Genomic DNA, 17541 nt, shown 5'->3' on the forward strand with positions numbered 1-17541 from the left:
TTCTGCCTCATTTCACTTGGTTATTTTTTTTCAAATATTGCTAAAATATATTAATTTCATAAGTATTCAACCTTAGCGTATGTATCTGTGTCAAGTATTCACACCTGGGCTGCATTATCAGACCATGAGGCAGCCTGCTTTCTATTAGTGGTGACTCTGGGTTTCATTCCAGATACACTGTTTGTGAGGCCACAAAACTTGCTTGAGCCTGAGAGCTGTCCCACAAAGGGCCAGAGAGGACTCAGGACAAGGAGGGAGGGGACTCACCCTCAGTCCCAGCACCTGCTGTTGGCTTCCGACTCACCAGAATCCCATGAGGAAGTGACAGTTTAAGGAAATGGTAATGCCCTGGGTGACTAATGTGGTAAGGAAGAAGGCCCTTGCTAGCCCAATGTTACGGACCATATTTGACATATCCCACCGCTTTGGTTAAGTCCCAAGGAATGCTGCTGCATCAGTCTTGGTTCTGAATTTGCTTTTGGATAAATGCTGAAGTATCAACAAAACTGTGTCCCTGGAAATATTCAATAATTCCATTTTAATTACTGATACCTCGTAGCAAGGCTCCTTATCTCCTCCACTTCTGCTTTCACGGTTTCTTTCTCAAAGCATGGAGCCTAGTTTTCAGTATGTCCCTGCCCTTAGAAAGTTTCCTTCCCCTTGACAAATTTGACATATCCGTCCCCTTTCTTTAATTACAGCCAAAGTCTTCATTACAAGTGAATCTCGGGTTGCCCCATTTCTATTTTATGTTGGGTTCTGTGTTTCATTCATTATATACTTTCAGTGCAGCCTCACCCAATTCTTAAAACTGTTTCTTGGTCTATTCTTAAAGCATCTAGCTGGAGCATGGTCAAGCTGTGAGCCCAAGCTGGACTACTTCAGTTATTTGGAGATTTAAGTTCCTCAAAAAATGCCAACTCAAAGCTTTAATTTTAATTTTGGAGATGTGTGCTTTTAGTCCTGTGTTGCAGGAGATAAAGTACCTATATGTAACCCTTTTCAAGCACTCTGTAGGGATGTGGCTACAGGAAGCCAGGTGCTTCCTTGAGGACAACTGGCATAGATTTGCACCCCAGCAGTCCTATAGGATTCATCACAGCCTGCACTCCCGCTGAGCCAAAGTGGAAGGGGACTCCCTTTTCAGCATGATGTTCCAGGTGCTGCCTTTGGTCCATGAGGGGCAACATGAGCTAAAACTTCTGCTATCCCAACTGACTTTGCTTTTCTTAGCTGAGTGTCTTACTGTTTCAGTGTTCACCTGAATTATTCTATGCCTAAAATGTTATAAGAAATGCAGCTATATGTAATCAGAAATTTTTTTAAATCTCATAATAAATATACAAATCCTTAGTCAATGACTTCTCTTTTTCTCACGTTAAAACAAACAGTACTTTGACGACCTGTAACTAATTTTGTCCTCAGCAGGCTGTGAGCTGAAGACAAGAAAACTAAGGGCCAAGGTGAAGACCAGAGGATGAAACGGCTGTGGGAGAGGCAGACAGCTGGGTGGACCAGTTTTTTAGGCAGTAGACTCATGAAGCTAGGCGGAGTCCGTCCAAGGCCCGATGCTTTAGAGTGTGACATGGGTTGAGCCGCCACCGGGGCTCTCGGTCAGGATACAGGAAGCGGATCCATCGGGGGCCCGGGAGGAAGTGCCTATGAGGCAAGGCAGGAGACTCGGCCTGCCACCCAGCTGAGGAAATTGTCCAACGGAGTGAGCGGCCAGCCTTTGCTAAAGGGTCTCTTGTTTCTCATCATGCTGATGGGCCCTTCCCGGACAGCGTGGACGAGAAAAAGAAGAAACAACCCCCTAACAGTACCTGACAGGCTTCCTAAAGACAAACGGTGACAGGGAGAAAAACAGGATTGAAGGGAGCCCGGCATCAAAATAACATAAAATCTTTTATTGAAAGTCACTTCATTGGTGTTACAATGACAGTAACATAGAAAACTGGTATCTTTTCAGCTTCAGAAGTGAGTTACTAATAAAATGGTGCCAGAAATTTGAACAAGTTACAGCGACCTTTAAAAACAGTAAGATTTTGTTTACCTACAATATAAGAACAACTTGATAACTTGAACAGCCATAAAACACATCATGCCTGCTCAGGAAAGCAGTTACCATATACATTTCAGTTGGTGATTGCCCAAACCCAGTTACCTTTAAAATAGCTTAACCTGAAGTGCAGAGGAGCAGAGAGAATATATTAAAATGAAGCCAATCTTAAGTATATACACAGGATCACCTGGTTACCAAAAGTGAAATCATGCTGCTGTTGACACTTGCCCACGAAGTGGCTTCCACTCTGTAAATGGGTATCACCCCTTAGAGATGACGGTTGTGGGCAACACTAACGCAGACCTACCTTGGCTAACCTATAAACTGCTATGTTTAGGTAGAATGCCCAGTTTCTAAAAGAAGTTGTCTTTTTGGGGATGCTAGATTGGAGGGGCACGTGTCTTCCAGCAGGTTAAAAAGGGACATACGTGCTTAGTTACCCTGAATAAACCTTTTGTTAAGTGCTTTTGAAGTTAGTGTTAAAAAAAAAAAAAGTTTTCCATATAAAACAAAGGTGTTGGGTCGTTTTTGCCCATTAAAAAGACCAGCTGTAGAATCACAGTCGGATATTGTGCTGGATTAGAAAAGAAAAGTGGGGTTTCTAATCAGGCAGTGATATACATGTATAATTTAGCAAGAATTCTTGTATTATTACTGAATAAATTATTAATTCATATCAGCACTTTCCATAATGTGTTATCTGGTATAACTTAGCACCGCTGTGTTTAAAGATTTGGGGGCTAGTCACATTATTTTAGAACTTAAACATTAGAACACAAAAATCCACCTCTGAAACTTTTTAACTGGAGAGGAAACTGTCCTTCATAAACTCTTTGAAAACTTTACTGATGATTTTGTAAGTGCCTTAAGACCGCTCGTCTCATTGCATGCCTTTTTGTAAAAAACAAAAACACCCTACATTTTCCCTGGTTTTGATTTCAAAGATACCTGAAAACATGAAATGATGCCGTGGAGCAAAACTCTGCCAGCCTTGCTTGAAGCACCTCTCAGTACAATACAGGTTTTATGAATAACGCAGCAGGGACGCACCAGGCAAGAATGACTGGCCCATCTTGGACTGGCCCATTAAGTATTTATAGAGCCAACCACTCAGGAAAACTGCAAAGCTCACGGGTCTATTGCAGGCACTCGAGTAGCCCCCGTCTCCACCGCACCCCCAGTAACCACCTTCTGCACGCCTGGCTTCTGAGTTCATGCGCGTCTCCATTCTGCTCCTATGCCAGGACTAAATGCCCCATGACCTCCCAAGGCTTGCTTCCTATCCCCTCCCCATCCTGAAACACACCTGAGGACCAATCTCTCTGTGACTTCTGAAGTTGCATAATCCACGCCCAGTTGCCAAAGGGAGGAGACTAAAGGTGCCTCTCTCCCCGCTATTCTGCACCCCTGTGGTTCTCCCCAGTGCCAGTTTAGCTGGGAAAAAAAGGGACTTACCTCCATGACAGTGACAGTTCCTAGTCAGAAGAAAAGGGCTGACAAGCTACTGGTGGGGAACAACTTGGGAAGTGGGAAGGGTCTGGAAGCATCTCTCGAACTCCATAGAGAGGATGCTTACTGTTCGTCAGGCCCTGGATATAAAGGACAAAAATACTAGGCAGGTTCTTGTTTCTGAATGTTTTGTTTTTCTACTTATAAACTGAACCAGATGGCACTCCATTTTGGGGGCTCTGACAAAGCCATGAATAAAATGTGGACAGAAATATTATGCCCTGATTTGTAAAGTCTGCATCCAAAATCAGAGTAGTTTTATCCATTCAGAAAACAACTGAGGGGAAAAGCAAAAAAACTGAACCTCAAATTAAGCTCTATTCCATACAGATGTTTGCTTCTTATATATATTTAAGCTAGCAGAATGAGAAATTCACCTTGACTCCACTGAACAACAACAAAAACGTGGGTGACGGTTTTAGGGGATCACCTAAGAAGTGAAAGGAAAAAGACCATTAGGACCCTGAAACGTAGACGGTACGCCCGCCAATGCAAGTCAGAGCATTTCCTGGAAAACTGATGGGAACTTACTGGTAGGGTGGCATTTCTAATACGCTGCGCATGGGAGCGCCCTTGGCAGTGGCTAGCAGTGGTGTCCTGGTCAGGCTCTGGCTGCGATGGGCTGGCCATTCTTCGTCCCTTCACTCCCATCATGCGGTGACACATCTCTGTGCCCCCTGGCCACTTGGCATCCTCCCAATGAACTACCCTTCCTTCACGTAGAAGTAGAATAAAGTAAAATAGTCTTCTCTTCAGGTAAGGATTTATTATCATGTTGAACAACACAAGGGAATATTTAAAAACACTAAATATATAGGTTAAAACAGAACTACATGACAACAGGAAATGAAGGATGGATGAAATAAATAAACAAGCTTGATTTCAAAACACTTAAAGTGAGTAAAAATACCGTATTTCCTCTGGCCCACAGGTAATTATAAGAAGTAAAGAACAAAATCTAAAAAAGCAAAAGGAAAAGTAGCCACAAGAGATCTGGAACAATGGGCAGGAATAAATTATGCAAATCTGCAAGGGAATCAATGGAAAAAAAAAAAAGAAATGTAAGGCTGTTATGAAATTCAAATATATATAGTCCCTTTTTGGAAGTGCACAAAAGATCTAATTTTATCAGCGACTTCTTTTAGAAACCCTATCAATCTTATGTTCAGAAATCTACACTAGACTGACTTTATATATGAAGACAATTTTAAAAGCCTTTTTAAAGCAAGGGGAAAATGAGAGAAACTGTAGTACCACTTCATAAAGCACCTATCTCAAACTAAAAAGTATGTTTGGCAATTTAACCCTACATTTACTTTATTAGTCAATTTTTTTTTAAGGAACATCACTGGGTTTCTTATAGAGCAACGACACTAAATTGAAAACTCTCGCTATGCTGCACTGTTTGAGTTTACTCCTTCCCACAGATTTGCAGGTGACCGGGGGATCACTTTCCAGTTGGGAGACTACAGAGGAGGATGCCACTTCCTGACTAAAGAAAGAGTTGGCTGGACACAGACCAGTCAGTCTGACCCGTTTGTTCCTTCAAGGGCTCCCTCTTCCCCCCAACCCCCTTTTTGGCATTCTTAATATAGAGATTTCAATGTTGCTTTAAATCCGAGTTTGCTCTTCTGCAATGTCTATGGACAAACGGAACATCTCAGACAGCAGGTTGTTAATCTGAAGTTTTCTCTAAGCACACAACTTTAGAAAGAGAAGAAAAAGGCATACAATGGAACAGAAAGGCCAAATAACTGCTCTCCTCTGCTTAGTAGAATGGTCCTATAGTTGTCTGGGGGCTATAAATATTAGTTGAATACAAACTGCAATGGTGACCTCAAAGTTCCTCTCCAAAAGAGATAATAAAAAAATAATAATGCTGTGCTTCTGTTTGGTGCCTTAGGTCCATTTTCCCTGCCTCGGTGGATGAAAAGTCACAAATATTTAGATTTAATACATCTAAATACCAACCATGACTACACATGGAAGTATTTCTCAAAACTACCCATTGAGATTATGAACTTGTCAAAGAATTCTGCAAATGGCTGTAAGAATGTTCAAACATTCTTCGACAGATACCCAGAACATTAAAGCTACTCTAAAACCATAATCTCCCTGCAAATAAAACAAATGCTTTTCATTCAGTTCCATATGAACGTTAATATCAAGGAGGATGACTATAAGCACCCATGTCTCTCAAAAGGGATGTAACAATAATTTTCACTCGGAATAATAATTTTCATGTAAAAATAATTGAGAAAGCAAGGAAAGGGGGGGTGAGGGGATCTGTGGACAAGTAGCTCACCATTTGTGAATTCTTTCAAATGAGGGTTTGTGTAACCGTAACTAAGAAGCATATTTACACAAAGTACCTTACATTCAAATCTATAAACTCTTTTATAGTCAAAATAAACCTTATAACATTAGCATTTTATACACTCAATACCAGAAAACATTCAGTGCACATGAAAGTGATCTTGGTCAAAGCCACTTTATTTGCTACATTTTCAAATCTGTCTGCCCTCCTGTCCCTCACTTGAGCTATGTGGCATGGTCACCCGACACTCACCCAAATCTTAATCTGATGGATCATTTTATTGTAGAATCGATGATCACATCCCCTCCTGCCATGAAAAATGCTCTTTATGCTTTATAGTTTCAAGTGATTAAATTGCTTGTCAAACGTTTTTAAAGACTTTCAGAAGAGAGGTCCATTACAGAAGACATAAATACATAGAGGATCAAACACTGCCTCTAACATGGCCCTTCAGTTCGGGCATCTAAGATGACTACACATGGAGATGAAGTGGATTTTGACCATGGACACGACTGGGAGAGATCCAATTTAGAGGATATTTCTGAAATCTTGTCTGCAGATTCCATTCCTCTCAAGAAAAAGGAGAGAAAATGAGGAAATTCAGAAGTACTCTTCACATCAAAGCGTCAGACTGATTCCCAGCAATTTCTGAGTTCACTAGAGTAGCCTCCCCAGGGAAGTTTTCTTTTAGAATGACAGAGCTGCATTATAACAGCTTATCGAACTTTGGCTTTAAAGAAGGGACTTGAACATAGACTTCTTACTTTTCTAGGAATTAAAAAAAAATAAGAGTTCAAAACCTCAGACTCCTTTCCCTGCCAACTGCTGGGGTAACTTCACAGTTGCTGCACACTTATGTGTTAGGATTCTTCAAACGTTCAATGGCCCGGAGAGGCTTCCCAGCCCAGCCGGTAGAACCCTCCACCATCTTGCTTCCACATCAGGGCGGAATGACCTGCCGGACTCACTGATGATAAAGCTCCTTAATAAACAGTGTAAAAGTTGGTTGTATTAAAACAAGTCATTCATTTTACAGGTAAGGGTGGCTAAAAAGTTTTGTCAAAGAACAAAAATTTAGGCCACAAAGGGCTGGAGTATTGGCAAGTTGGAAGCTACCAGGGTATCGGTGGCCCATGGTCTCGTGTCTTTGGTGCACTTGCTTCATCTCAGCAGGATGTGCTGCCGAGGGGCTCACAGGCCTCCAGGGTGAAACCAGCAGGCCTCTGGCACTGCAAGCTAACAGCTGCTGCGGCAGGCACTGTCGCCCCCGGAAGGAGAACGGGGGCAGGCTGCAGGAGTCCCAGGGAGTGGCCATCAGCATCGGAGTGCCTGGAGGCGGGCAGGAGAGGGGCCTCACCCCTCAACCCCTGCCCCAGCCAGCTGTGCAGGCTGGGCATTTTGTTCTCTGGTTCAACTAATTACTCAATAACACTGCCTCCAGACTGTGCACAGTTTAAAGGGATATCACATGGTTTGGACGCATACCAATGATGGAGAGACACTTTTATGCATTGACCACTATATTTACAACCTCACCTGCTTATCATCTTTAGAGACCATCTGATGGATGATGATGATGTGGCTGTGACTATTTTTAGGCATTTGGCAAAATATACTTGTGTGTAACAGCTGCTTTCTTTTATTTTAAAAATGTTTACATATGTACAATTCTCCTTGTATGCTGATATAAATATGAAAAGTAAAAAAAAAAAAATAATTAAGATACATGTTCAGAGTTAGCATATGGGATATTGGCCTCTCAAAGCTTTAAAGTCCTGCAGACAAATCCTAGATGCCTTAGCCCTGCATGCTAGTTTCTATTAGGGGATGTTGTTTCCTTAAATGTGGAAATTGCAATAAACAGAAGTTTCATGCACATAGCATTACTGTCTACAATTAGGATGTGCTTCAGAATGTCAGTTCTGAATCCACTATTGTCCCTTAGGAAACTTGCCACATTTGGGTCATGTGAGTTAACTTTAGTGATATTTCTACATATATCTGTCATGCGGATTATCCAGGAGCATACCAGTATGTTTATTGTTCCCCTGTTATAGTGTAGCATTTCAGTAGTTCTTTCCAGGGTTCACTTAGATCCTAAGCCAATGACAAAAAGAAAATGGTACCCAGATGTGAGACTCGGCTTCCTCTCCTCTGGGGCATCTCAGAGGGTCTTTGTATTGTCTGAAGAGCAGATAGATTTGCAGTGATTCCGTGAGGCTGGGTTTCTATAAAAGTTGAAGTAAACAGTTTTGATGTATCACATGTAAACAGTGGATCTTAAATGGAGGTCTCCCATAGCTGCACAACAGAGAAAAGCAAAATTGCACACTGTGAAAGCAGGAAAAAGGCACATTCTGAGCTATGAAGATGAAAAAGAGTTCGGTGATTCCATCCATACTTACGTGGTTGTGGAAGCACACTCTTGTAAGTCGAATAAATGGATACAATAAACACTCTCAGTTTTAGCTTTCTCTTTCCTCTAAACCTGTGCTCAACCTTTTTAGCAACTGCCACCTTTTAATATAAAACCCCTCACATCTTCATTTAATGTTACTCAAGAATTTGAATAAATTAAATATTACATCACCAATGAAATAATTTAAAATGTTATTTTTTAAAACCACGCACGCTCGTCTCTTCCCCAGGATCCTGATAAAGCTCGCTAGTGCAGTGGTTCTCAACCCAGCAGCACATTTCAATGATCTGGGGAGGTTTTTAAAAATCCTACAGCCCAGACAGCACACCAGACCAGCTAAATCAAAATCTCTCTGGGTGGGACTCTAGCATTAGCCTAGTTTAAAAGCCCTTCAAACAATTCCCATGTGCAGCCAACACTGAGAAGTACTGACCTTGGGGAAGTGTGCTTCTGTCAATTCCGCCACCAACCACTTAGAAATCTCTGCTGTGTGCCTACGGCCAGGCCATCCGCTCTCCAAATCCATCACTACCTCCTAGAAGACTGTCCTCTCTCAGGAGACCCATCAGAGTAGAATGATGCACCCAAGGCAGGATGTCCATTCTTTAATTCCCTCACCTCTTGCCTCTGCCACCAGGTCTGTAGCCTGGTCCTGTTCATATCTAATTTCTACAATGTTCAGTAATTGCTTTAATGTACGGTAAACAACCTTGGCATGATGAAATAGGAATGCAAATCCGTTCACCAGAGGACAGCCAATTTAAAAAAAAAAGGGGGCGGGGGAGATCAAGCTGATAAAATTTTGTTTCCAGGCAATATGATTTGGGTATACTTTTATAAACATGAACAAAGAAAGTCTAAGACTGGTGTGACTTAAATTACATCCAAATTCCATTTTCACTGAAAATCTGGGGCATGTCATTGTATATCTGAGTTTCTGGGAAAGAAAAAGCAAAAACAGCTAAGGGACTATGTGGATGTTTCTGTATAGGCTCCCTTAATAGGTTCTCTTGATTCTGCATGGAAATCTTGTTCTGCATACCCATGATGGCTCCAGCCTCCACAAGGACTGTGGTAAAGCCGCCTGGGTTCTCACCCTTTGGAGACCAAACCTCTCAAAGGTAAGGATGTTTGTGTGTGAATGACCCCTGTTGGTGGAAACTAGTGAAAACAAATGGTTAAATGGGGCGTCTGCAGGGTGCCTGAGGGAAAGAGGATCTGGACTGATGCTCAGATGATGGTATGGAGTAGTGAAGGGTTCAGACTTCAGCTTCAGTGAGCCCAGCGTTCTTACAAATGATTATAAAAAGTAGTGACAGCTTGCGGAAAGGGGAACAAAAGGATAGCACTGGGGGAACCAGAAGATCACCATTATCCCAGGGAGGAAAAAGGAGCAAAGAATTGCCAAGCCATCACTTTTAGGAACAGACATGACTGGCCATTTCTAGGTGGAGGGGATGCTCATAAAAAGATCTCCTTGTTTGATTCTCCACAGCCCACAAAGACAGCCCAGAGACAAGGGCTGCCTACTCTGCAGGATTCTGCTACGTGCTCCTGTGGATATTCATGGTGGATGGAACCATCTGACCTTTCACACCATTGTCCCAGGGAAGAGGCCAAGGGCCAGCCACTACTTCTGGGAGCTTCCACTTTCATGGGCTTTCACGTGGGAACATTAATAACCTGCAGCCTGGCATGACATCGGCTGAGAGAATATCCCCAACTAGATAGAGTGATACAGCAATGTAGACAATTTATCAGAGGTAAAAACTGGGCTGTTATACTTTGACCACTCCCTGAGGAATGCCATCAGCCTTGGATTTCGTTACAACATACTCACATCATGGACAACTGGATGCCAATTAACAATTCTGTTTTTTTAAAACCAGAAAGCTGAGTGCTGGGAATCCGAATTTTCTTCTTATTTTCCATCTTTTACCATTACCCGTGTTAACACAGGAAGACAATGCTTCATGTAATTAACAAAACACCACTGACTGGTTTTCAAGTCTTTTTGATTATAGTAATCTAGTCTGCTTTTTAACAAGTTGTGTTTTCTTACTATGAGTTGATCGAGGTAAAATTTGAATGATCTATGATTACCTTGAACCCCATTATTTAAGTTCAGGATCAAAGAGTCTCTGAAATATCTTTCAAAACCAAAAATCCTAGGAACCCAAGACCCACTAGCAGATAAATCTGCCCAGGCTTTTAAAGCTTTTTTATTTTATTGCAAAATTATTTCTGAGAAGAACCACATTACACTGTAACTGACCACAACAGAGTCTGAATATCAATAAAAGTAATTATTCTTTAGTTATATCTTTCACTTAAGCCTCTGAGGGCTGGTCTGCCTCTCTAAACTCAACTCTATCTCCATTTCACATAATGGATGTGTTCCAGGAACACTGTGAGGCTGAGTAGATCCATAATTAAAGTATAAAAGAGGACTCAGTATTTCAAGAAACTTCTGGCACACCTGAAACTAATATAACACTGTGTGTAACATATGCTAAATTATATTACTATATTATACTAATATAATTCCTCAATAAGAAAATAAAATAAAAAGGAATTGGTTCTTCTATGCGAAGACCCAATGACAAACTAAAAAAAGTAAGTAAATAAAATAAATAAAATTTCTGATGAACCATATTTTTATATAAATAACAAACTTCATGGGGCACCTGGGTGGCTCAGTCGGTTAAGCGACTGCCTTTGGCTCGGGTCATGATCCTGGAGTCCTGGGATCGAGTCCCACATCGGGCTCCCTGCTCAGCAGAGAGTCTGCTTCTCCCTCTGACCCTCCCCCTTCTCATACTCTCTCGCTCTCTCATTCTCTCTCTCTATCAAATAAATAAATAAAAAATCTTTAAAAAAATAAACTTTTACGTGTTTATAAATCTGGCTTTCTAAAATATAAAAGGTTGCTAAATTTTACCATACACTTTGCCATATTTTTTTTTAATATTATAGATTTTCATATGTATCCAAATTCATTGTATCCAAATTCCATCCTTGTATCCAAATTCCATCCCGTCTCCAAGACACTGGTCTAACTTTCTATCAGAGGTTCTGATTTCTAAAGTCCTATTGGGTGTTATTTGCCAGTAAGAGGAAGTAAATCAGACATGGAAATGAGGTTCGTTTATTTAATTTCTGGCATTTCCAGGTATATTAAAAAACTGATAAAGCAAAATACATTCTCTGCTTTATTTCAGACTGTAATATATTAGCTACAACGTATAATAAAAGTTACATAGCAATGAATGATTAAAACATACCAAATATCTCTAGCATTTCTCAATGCAGTAATTAAGCTCATTTGCAAAAATAAATCTGAGCCCCCCCAGATCTTCCATTTTTCAATGGAATCTTGCAAATCTTCCTTTTTTTTTTCATTTTTTTATAAACAGAACAGGAAAGATGGCTCTTTTAAACTATGAACTCATAAATGAACGATAATGATCAAGGCTGTTAGCATATAGCAGTTTCCACATACCCTGGCACTTTGTCGGTTCACTTTCTTCTCTTCGTCAGGAAGTGGAGGCATTGGGTATGGGTATTTTCTGCTGGAGGCAATAGACCCAGTTGATGAAGAGGGAGACTTGGCAGGAGACAGAGTCCTGAGACGTTGAGAACACATGACATAAATATTATGTGATTGCCTAACATCTTTTTCAAATATCTGAAAAGTGGGTTCAGAACAAACCCTCTGATTCCTATTTTCACAGGCCACTAGTGCAAAGGTTTAGCTATGGGGAGATTCTCTGTCCTTCACAACACTGGAATGCTGGAATTTTACCTTCCTAATGTCATAACTGCAATGGACTGTTCACATGTTAGCACACAGAATCAGACTCTTCAACTAGAAAGCCAATAATGACGTTTCCTACACAAATAGATAAAAAGCTAAAATGGAGGAGGGATAAAATGATTCTAAGAGCTCATAATGGTATATTAAGTGTACAACATATTAATATTCTGCCTTATTTTTATCACTTAATGTAAAAAATGTTTTAGTACAGTAATTCCAGTTATATTTTTAAGATCTGAAAATATAATACAACTGATACATTTATTAGTTGCTAAGTCACACACCAGTTCACACAAAACTCATGCATTCAGAGGCCAGTGTGTTAGTTGTGAAAGAACAAAGGCAAATACGGGGGTTTTAATAATAAATTAGTAAACATGCAAGCAGTAAGGAGTGCAGAGTTCCAGCCAAACAAAGAGTCTGATGAGAACACACAAAAATGGTCTGATTAGTCCCTACAACCAGCATTTCTGTACAGGGGAGGATTCTGTGCCATCAAAGTAGATCTTAATAATGCATGGAGGGTACACTCGTCCTGTCAATAAGGTGGCTACACCTTATTGACTGGAATGTTACTGAAACTAAAACAAAACACAACAGAAACCCTCCCTATTTAGATAACATCTCCGTCGTGAAGATATCCCCTATGAAAGAGATGTGCAAGCTACGCTGTATTATGCTGTTCTTGTTTGATTCTGCACATGTAGCGGCAATATTTGTGACTAGGCTGAGCTCACAGGAAGAGCCCACATCTCTTCCCTTGTCCTTGAAGTGGAAAAAGGAAAAAAAAAAACAGCCGGGAGTTTTTCACTCGCATCGTATCAATGGGAAATAGAGGTGCTAGTTTTGGCAGTACCTACCCATTCACAAATGTTACCACTACACATCCATGACTGCTCCGTTCTGCAGCAAGGTGGCTCTGAGCCACATCGCGGAAGGGGTTACTTCCGAAACGGGTCCTTACTGCCGGTGGAGGGGGCGGGGGGATGCAGCTCATCCGCTGGGAGTTTAGGCGGGGGAGGGGTGTGCGCTGGGCAGGGGCAGAGCCACCGCACTGCATGCAACAGCATCAAGAGGTCTCTTTTTTTCCCCCTTATTCTAAATTTTGGCTCCCAACCATATGTTATGCTTTGCTCTAGTTCTGTAGTTTTCAAATCAGTTCCCATCTATGGACACCAAATGTAAGTTAAGGTTTGAAAATATTTTTTCCTACCAGCCCTGAGATCCAAGTGAACGTTCTTACTCAATTTTAAAAAATCAATAGTGGCTTAATTGGCTTTTAATCTGTAACTCCTAACATTTCCTCTGTTTTTGGAAAACGTCTAGGACCACTTCTTAGCGTGGACTGTTAGAATATTACAGATACTTGACCTCTCTTGTGATAATGCTCTCCACCACAGAGCCGATGGGTAAAACTAAGAATATAAGTACTTCAGGTCCTCCGAAGGGCTATTAAAGCAGTGTACTACTGGAGATTTTTCTAATTCAGAAATTAAGGATGTTTTTAATTTTAAGAAAACATTTCCAATATGACCGTGACCTTTAGGAAACAAATTCAGTATGTGTAGAACGAGGATAAACTTTTGTACTTAAATACATCTTTCTAAAACAAGGGATAGTAACCTGGCTTCAGATTTTTAGCCTCATCACTACTGGTTAAGATGTCCAAGTTCAGGAAAGCTCGTCAGGTACACCAACAAAGAACTAAATCTTGTTTACTTTAGGGGATCTGCAAAATGGGTCTTTTTAATTTGCTACAGTGTGTATGTGTCCCTAGCAAGGCCGTAGTCAGCTGGCTTATAGCCTCCCAGACACGCCAGCCATTCACTTGGCCAGGAGTCCAAATGACCAGCTTTGCACACATACCAGGCCATTCCAATGAGAGGTGCTGAGTTTGTCTTTCCTCCAAATATTTTTTGCATGGCCAAATCCAATACTGAGTGAAAACAAAAGCAGGAGATGTTCTCCAGACCTCCCCAAGAAATCTGCACCTGTCTACCTCTCACATGAAGACACCAGTTAGCTGACACTGTGGACTGAGCCTGAGGGGAAGAGAAGGCAAGCAGCGTGATTTTAGTAGGGGCGAGAGGCATCGTGTCCTGGAGGTTGAGCAGTGTGTGACAGCATAACAGGGATTATCTGGAGGGGATGTTCAGCCTCCGAATGAGAGAGCAGAGAACAAGATAGAGTAAATCAGTTGAGGGAAATACAAACAAAAATTTGGTCACAGATGTCTAAGAGAGTCATTTCTTGAAAACTGCCTCCAGGCCCTTTTCTGGCCCTGGCTACTTGCCTGCTAGCTCCAATCTGGCTTTCACTGAAAACCAGGCAAAGGCCCAGCTCATTCACTCACAGAGTCATCTTTGAACCAGTGTTAACCATTGTCATTACAGCACCTTTAAAAACCGTAATAAGCCTAGTGGGTGCCATTTAAGGTTACACAATGAAGGTGTGCCCGCGTGCCAGTGGATTGTGGTCTGTCCTTGCTGGGCCGGCCTTTTGCAGACATGCCTGGAAGCCAAGCTCAGCTCCCTTCTGCCCCCCAGACGTGGCTGAAACCAGGCCCGTCACACGTGAGAGGCACAGGTCCCCCTTCCTCCCTTGTTTGGGTTCAGGTGCAGATTTTATAGGAGCCTAATCCAGAAGGATTTATAAAGTGTCCTAGAATAGGATTTAAGTAGTCCATATCCACCCCGCTATTCTTAAGTATTACAGCGAAGTGGAAAGGGAATAGATTTTGGAGTCAGAGCCAATCTGTTAATTCTGGTTCTGACACTTACTAGCTGTGCTACCCTGAGTTACTCTGTGTGCCTCAGTTTCCTCCATCCGTAGAAAGGGAGTAAGAATGCCTCCATCTCATGAGGTGGTGAGAAATAAAGGTACATGGTAGGCACTCAATACAGGATAATTATTATTAGTTTCTTTTCAGAGTTACTGCATTTTCCATAAGATCATGGAAGTGGGACTCAACAACTTGATGAAGAGAGTAATCAAATGCATAATACTCGAGTGGAAGTTGAGTATTGAGCTTGTAAAAGCACTGTCACCAACTGCCCCCAAGATCTAGGTGTGGGGAGATAATGCTCTTGCCCAGCTTGATGCGAATATATGCTGGCAATCCTTTGAGCAACCACTGTGTGATACAGAACTAGGCGAGGGAGCACAGCTGAGGCATTATGATCACTCAAAACCTTTCGGCATTTGCTTTGCTCTTCGCAGTGATGTGGATATAATATTTTAAATGCCGGGCTGTACTCTGGACCAGTTTACTGCAGTCACTACGTCCCCACTGCATTCTGATAAGGAGGCCACAAACCCCATACAATATGGACGATTAATAAAATGGCCTTTACCCTCATCGGTGGTTTTGGCAGGGGAGGTAATCCTGAACGACCTGGTGGCTGATGAAGCAGATCTGAGCTTAAGCAGAGGGTTGGCAAAGCATAAGCCAAGGTGCAGATACACTTCGGGCCTCCCTATGTAAGGACTGGCTTGGATGAAGGGTGGATGAAATTCTGTTGTGTGAGAATCACTGTTAAAAGCTCTGGGGTATCTTAATGATTCACGAGTTTCACAGGAATTGTGTGTTGGTTTTCAACTCTTACCAACATAACCCTGATTAATCCTAAAATGACAGTTCCATTATAAACCTCCAGCGAATTCTATCTAGCCTTTAAATACAAATATGGATTTTAACAATTCTTTTTTTTTTTTTAAAGATTATTTATTTATTTATTTGAGAGAGAATGAGAGAGAGCACATGAGAGGGGGGAGGGTCAGAGGGAGAAGCAGACTCCCTGCCGAGCAGGGAGCCCGATGCGGGACTCGATCCAGGGACTCCAGGATCATGACCTGAGCCGAAGGCAGTCGCTTAACCAACTGAGTCACCCAGGCGCCCAACAATTAATTCTTAAGTTGACTATCCACTGTGGGAACTGACATCTCATATTAAAAGAGGAGATAAAGGAACCCTCTAAAACTGCCCTTGCAGCTTTGCACGTGCAACCAGGGGGGCTAAAGCATTTCCCCATCCAAATTGCGTTTAGTCATGCAGCTTCTGGGCAGACCTGGGCGCTGAATTTAAGAAATGTGAACTCTTCTCTGGGAGCCACGTAAACTACTCAGCTGACCCAGGGGACGTGAAACAACTCTTCCGGGGTACCATTTCACAAATTATTGGTGCAAAAAAATGCTAAGTCCATTGAGGTATAAAAGCCCTAGCCCCTATGGGGCCAAAGTCATTCTGTTTTGGTGCCATGGCTGATACAAATTACAATCTGCCCACAAGCCTGAGGAAGATAGACAGGAGAAATAGGACTGCAGGTGAGCCAAGATTCCAAATAACATTCAAAATAATCTTACCTGTCTTCCTGACGTTGGCCATCTTGAGAGCTACAGGTGAGGGTGGGATGTTTGAATGTGAGTGTATGTGTATGAGGTTCAGTGTGGGGAAGTGACAGAAGCAGGGGAACAGGGCAGGAGGGAAAGATGGGGTATAAAAGCAGGATATATTGTTGTGAGCAGGCAGGGTTATGCTTTCCTTGGGATATATGCAAATGTATGGATCAAATTAAAATGCAAATAGGTCTAATCATTTTCTCAAACTATACATGTCTAAACTAAATGGTACACTGGAAGAGAAAGTCCACCTTAGATGGGTGCTGAGAGTTAAGTACATATACGTATTTTGATATCTGTTAAATGCTGACCCAAGTCATGGCAAAAAGTAATCTGAAAGCTTATTCTGTTCAGAAGAGGTAGCAACTGAGTCCATATTTCTTCTTTACATTAGTTGTCCACAAAGTAGTCATATATAAACTGGACATTTACCTCTAGGAAATCACTTTGGTATTACAGAGAGTGAAAAAATGCCATAAGAGCTCTTGGGAATTCTCTCTGACCTCTGAAGTTAGACTGAGCTACAGTGGATTGAGTAAATTCTAGAGTTTCTAAAATATAGGGATACTCAGTCTGCTCTTTTGTGAATTGAGAACATGTTTTCTCTCTGCTTCCTGCTCTGTGTGAAATGTGAGACAACCATCTTCCTAGCATAAAAAGTTCCTCGGATGTTTTGTTGAGAATCTGTAAACACTTCTCAGCATAGCCCTTGTCTGGTGGCGAGTGCTTGTACTGAATAAATAAAACCTAAACTCATTTGATCCCACTCTTTGTGGTCAAGATTCTTTCAGTAATTTTAAGTTCCATTAAATCACTGTTTTTACTTGAAGTGAAATTCTGCTACATTTCATTTGGTTTCTTTTCATGTTTTCCCTTAAGTTTTTTCATATGCACTATGCACTCTTAAGGCAGGAAGTAGGAAAAATGCACTATAAAACTGCTAAATTCTAGAAATTAAACTGTTCAGGTTAATAGTGCTTCTTTATTAGTGGAAAGTATGTTTCATGCCCATAGAACAC

General features: G+C 41.5%; 1 protein-coding gene across 18 annotated transcripts in view; it reads right to left on the bottom strand.

Moving 5' to 3' along the window:
- Positions 1 to 7901: 7901 nt before the first annotated feature.
- ADAM22 (ADAM metallopeptidase domain 22) overlaps positions 7902 to 17541 on the bottom strand; it is a 201465-nt gene continuing 191825 nt past the window's right edge. For 10 of the 18 annotated variants that reach the window (XM_081800597.1, XM_081800596.1, XM_081800589.1 and 7 more), the window contains 2 exons: positions 11810 to 11933; positions 7902 to 8189 (listed from right to left, as the gene is read on the bottom strand). In XM_081800597.1, coding sequence (XP_081656723.1) covers positions 8169 to 8189; positions 11810 to 11933 — 145 coding nt within the window. In that variant the 3' untranslated portion in view covers positions 7902 to 8168. Of the gene's footprint in view, positions 8190 to 11809; positions 11934 to 16486; positions 16517 to 17541 lie in introns of those variants that run through there. The other 8 variants (XM_081800581.1, XM_081800583.1, XM_081800586.1 and 5 more) reach the window with 3 other exon arrangements.

This window comes from Leptonychotes weddellii, chromosome 12 (assembly GCF_054177405.1).
Source record: "Leptonychotes weddellii isolate Sample4059 chromosome 12, ASM5417740v2, whole genome shotgun sequence".
Classification (NCBI taxonomy): Eukaryota; Metazoa; Chordata; class Mammalia; order Carnivora; family Phocidae; genus Leptonychotes; species Leptonychotes weddellii.